At 65.7% G+C, this 4,542-nt stretch overlaps 1 protein-coding gene across 1 annotated transcript; it reads right to left on the reverse strand.

Moving 5' to 3' along the window:
• Positions 1-1,813: 1,813 nt before the first annotated feature.
• Positions 1,814-3,253, reverse strand: EMIHUDRAFT_247569 (hypothetical protein; the record flags this gene model as incomplete). Its single annotated transcript, XM_005764606.1, has 6 exons — positions 1,814-1,986; positions 2,190-2,272; positions 2,468-2,515; positions 2,587-2,653; positions 2,721-2,966; positions 3,097-3,253. 6 exons carry the CDS (start codon positions 3,251-3,253, stop codon positions 1,814-1,816), a joined length of 774 nt encoding a protein of 257 aa, XP_005764663.1.
• Between the last annotated feature and the right edge of the window lie 1,289 nt (positions 3,254-4,542).

Raw genomic sequence — 4,542 nt, forward strand, 5'->3', positions numbered from 1 at the left:
CCAGGCAGTACGAGAACGCGTCAAAGTCCAGGATGCCGTCCAGGTCCACCTCCTTGAGCTTGCGGTTGGCCTGTGCCACGGCAACCAACGCCTCCGAGTATGGCAGCGGCTCGCAGTCCCCACCCTCGTCCGAGTCGTACGGGTCGCGCATCGTCGCGGGGTGACCGATGCCGAGCTCCATGTCTAGCGAGCTGCGCAGGTCGAGCGCCTCGAGGCCGCTGAAGATCGCGAGATCTGCCAGCTCCTCCGGGCCAAAGTTGCGCGAGCAGTACGGCAGCGAGAGGACACGCAGCGAACGCGTCAGCCGGCTCTGCTTGGGATTCTCGCCCTCCGCATCGGTGCCGCACAGGATCCGGGAGATGTGGGCCGCATCGTGCCAGTGCAGCTCCTCGAGCGACGTGCACGCCTCCAGCAGCGAGCGCGTCTGCTCGACGAAGCCCTCTTCGGCCACGGCGCCGTCCGTGGCTCTGATCATCAGCGAGCGACAGCCCGCAAGCTGCGCGGGCTCGGCGCGCGCGTGCTTCTGCTTGTCGAATTTCTCGCCGCGCGGCACCGCGTACGCGAGCAGGTCCGCATCGACGAGCACCTCGAGCTCGGCGTTTGCATCCACGCCACGAGGCGGGCCGGGGAAGGAGTAGTGGACCTTGCCCGAGCGCTGCAACGCTGACTCCTTCTGCTTCTTCTTCTTCTGCTGCTTTTGCGCAGCAGTGCGCGCGGCCTTCTGCAGCAGGGCCTCGTCGGCCTTCTTCTCCGCATCGAGCACGCTCTGCCGCACCACGCGGATGAGCACCTCCGAGTCGTTGTCGAAGTTCTCGCCCTCCACCGAGTCCCACGGCGGCGGCCCTGTGCCGAAGTGCTCGTCGGCCCAGTCCTCGAATTCCGCGGTGCACTGCCGCACGCGCTTGGCCTGTGCAACCGCCTCCTCCTCCGTCTCAAACTGCCCTTCGACAGCTGTCGTGCTTCGCGACACCAGCTCGGCCTCGGAAAATTGACGGCCACGGTGGCAGCCACGGCCGCTCATGGGATAGCTGGTCACTGCGACCAACCAAGGATCGTGCTCGGCTGGGGCTTTGCTCTTGGGTGCCATCCACCTCCGATAGGCGAGGGCCGCGACGGCGGTCCCAGTGACGACGACGACGAGAGTCGCGATTGGTCCGCGACTGGGTACCTACGTACGCGGGAAGACCGCCGCCGCGCGAATCGGGTGTGAATTCCTTTTGGCTGGGCTGCTGTGTACTCGAGTTCAGGGAGAGCGACTGGTCCCAACGATGGGCTACACACCGACGGCGACGCAGCGGCAGGCCAAGGGGGCGGCGGCCGAGCCAGCTAGGGCTGCGGCTGGGGAGCAGGGGAGAAGGCCATCTAGAGGCCAGACAGTGCGAGGTCCCTCCCTGACTTCCATGCGCATGCCACTTCGGTAGAGAGCACTTTCGCGGCGAGCGGCCCGCCACCGCCTCCGCGCACCGCCGCTATGCCGCTGCCGCCCCGCGCCTATTGCCAGATCGCGACGTTTGAGCGCAGCTCACGTCTAGGGTACCCAGGCTCCGGGCCAGTGTGCGGGGAGCGAACCTTAACGACCGCCCAGAAGATTTCTGAGCAAACCAATCGGGCCAGGATCATCAGCATATGTCCCCTGCACAACATCGTGGGCGTTTGAGCAGTATTTGAGGAGCACCGCCACTCTGAAGTTCGGCCGGGTGGTCTGCAGACCCCCCCCCCCCCGGAGCAGCAGAGGCTCCGTGGGGTCGCAGAGTCGACGCTGGGAGTCGCACTCGTCAAGCCATCGCAGCACCACGCGGTTTGCACGTACCGCTCACATCCCCTCCACCGCTGAGAAGGCGCAGATCGACCGCCGGGCCGCGTAGTCGTCGTTAAGGAGCGGATCCGGTTTTTGGAGCCGTACGAAGAGGTCCCAGACGGGCGAACATGCGGTTTTTCGACGACCACACGCGATGTGGTATCTGCTTTTTGCTAAAAACGGGCCGCCTAGTGCAGCATCACTAGTACAACACGCAACCACACTGAGAGCTCCACACTAGCCGGTATAGGCGAGCGACGACGGCGTCACGGTCGCCGGAGTGGACGCACTGCACACACACTGTGACCGTGTCGACGGTGTGACAGTGAGCGACACAATCGTCGGCGCCGCGCTTTCGCGGCGCCCCGCAGTCTACACGCCTCGGGCGCACCCCTGAACGCGCCATGGGCGCGCAGATACACCGCAGCGCCGTGGAGAATCCACACCTGGCCGGTCCCAAGCCCCGTCCTGGGCCTCCAGGCGGCCGAAGATCGGCGTTCGGGCGGGATGAACTTGTCGGAAATGGAGCACACTTGGCGCGGCTCGCCGCTCGCGGTACCTCGTGAGCCGTGATAGGGCAAAATCTGGGGTGAATACGAGGGACAGAGGTCGCAAGTTGGTCGCGCAAGTTTGCGCGGCGTGGCGCTGCCCCGCTGCCGAGGGCGCCACCAACCCGTGGCGGCGGCATTTCCAGCCCAAATTGGGCGTTCCGTGCGCCTTGCCGGCGAGAACGGACGGGCTGTGCAACGTTGGGGGGGTGAGTGGGAGGGAGGTGGTCGTGTGCCTACTTTGTCGGCCGCGCACGACAGCGATCATCGCCACCCTCCGGCCGGCCCGGCATCGCCAACCTCGCGCCTGGGGCACGGACGCGGAGGCAGGTCGCTAGACTGAGATGAGACCGCCAGTGGAGTTGGGAGTCCACCGAGCACCGGCCACCGCGCTGCGAGCCTGTCGGCTGCGAGTGCACCAGCGGACGAAGCGGCCGCTCGCGGCGAGGCCTCGACCGCGCCGACCGCGCCCGGCGGCGGCATGAGCACGACCCGGACGATGTGTTCGTCGGGGGCGGCCGTCGGCGGGCGAGCGATGGTCAGCGTCGTGCCGTGCGTCGCGCCCGGAGGAAGGGGCACGATCCAGCGCGCTCCGGTGCTGGTGTCGAGGACGAGGCGGCCTCGGCGCCGCTCGGCACCGCGATGAGCTCGCGGCGCGCGAGCGGAGAGAGAGCTGTCGGCACTGACAAGAGCACTCAGAGCCGCAAGAAAAAGAATTCTTGACTCGCGCTCTCTAGGCCTCCCCGGAACCTCGCCTCTCCATCTCCAGCCCATGCGCCTGCGTCCAGCCACGGCACCGTGGCTGAACGGAAAGAACCCGCAGCCGGACCGCGCGCACGCACTGACAGGGTGCACGATCGGTGTGACACGAGTCTAGAGCGCCCCGAAACGGCACGATCAGACCCATGCTGCGGCAAGAAGCGATGCGCGCCCCTAGAAACGCCCATAGCGCCACGCCGCCTCGCTCGCGCCCGAGTCGCTCCCCGGAGGGAAGAAATAAGAGAGCGGAGAACGAGCATGGGAAGGAGAGAGGTTGAGAGGAAAGAGACACAGCGGAGAGACAGAGAGCAGAGAGTGTGTCAGAGAGATAAGAGAGAGAGAGGAGAGAGAGAGAGGAGAGAGAGAGAGAGAGAGAGAGATTTACAGACGGGTGCGCGATTCCTCGAACGTGCAAGCGTGGAACCACGAGCGCTGTTGCGCTGGCAAGCCAGTGCAGACAGCCCCGGAGAAAAATCAATTTGATCATTGTGCCGGTCAGTGACCGGCATACCAGAGATCAAACTGATAAGAACAGATACTACACTTGATCTTAGCCAAGAGGCCGAGAAGAGTGAAGACGCTGCCGTGGAACGGGGGCCTTTTGAAGCGGCCCGCCGCCACGTGCCTTGTGGGTGTGCCGCGCTCAGCGTCGGCCTCCCCCTCGGCAGCCGCTCCGCTCTTATCACCGCGGACACCCGGGCTCGCCGCTCGCCCGCCCTCGCTCTCGCCGCGCACCCTCGCCGCGCCCTCGGCCGGCGCGCCGCCTCGCTCCTCCTCGCTGCGGGCTCGCCCGGCGAGTGCAGCCAGAACGCTCGCCGTCGCCCACTCGCTCGCCGCAGTGATCACGCTGCTGCGCGGTCCACACACGGTCACGCCCCTCTCGGCCCAGGGCCGGCGCGCAACCTCTTTCCGCTCGAGTGTCGAGACGGCTGCGTAAACACACTCTAAACATCTCGACATTCCACTCTTATACTACCATCGACTACCAGTACCACCCACTACTCAAACACGCTCTGGCCGACAAACCTCACATTGCTGGACACTGTTGGGACTGTATTGGACACACATTCGCAGCCACTAGTGAACACGATGGGTGACGCGCACTCTAGTAAACAAGCACAATGGACTCTCAATGGAGTCATGCGCGCGCGAGGCCGTATTGAACACGGTATTCGGCGCAATATGGCCTATAGTACAGCCCTTGAGGAGGAGGAAGAGGCTGGCTGGCAGTGCTGTATGCCGCCGAGGGGCAGTTTTGGGGTGCTGACCCACGCCCAGAGGGCTGCAGAACGCGTCCGCAACCGGGACAACCCGCCCCCCCAGCCGAGGCCGGTCGAAGCCCACACTTGAGTGCAGCCATGAGGAGTCCTCTTGGTGCTCCTGGCGGCCGTTTGAAGGGCGGGCGCGCGCCGATGGGGGGGGGGGGGGGGGCGTCTT

This window comes from Emiliania huxleyi, assembly GCF_000372725.1.
Source record: "Emiliania huxleyi CCMP1516 unplaced genomic scaffold EMIHUscaffold_588, whole genome shotgun sequence".
Lineage (NCBI taxonomy): Eukaryota > Haptophyta > Isochrysidales > Noelaerhabdaceae > Emiliania > Emiliania huxleyi.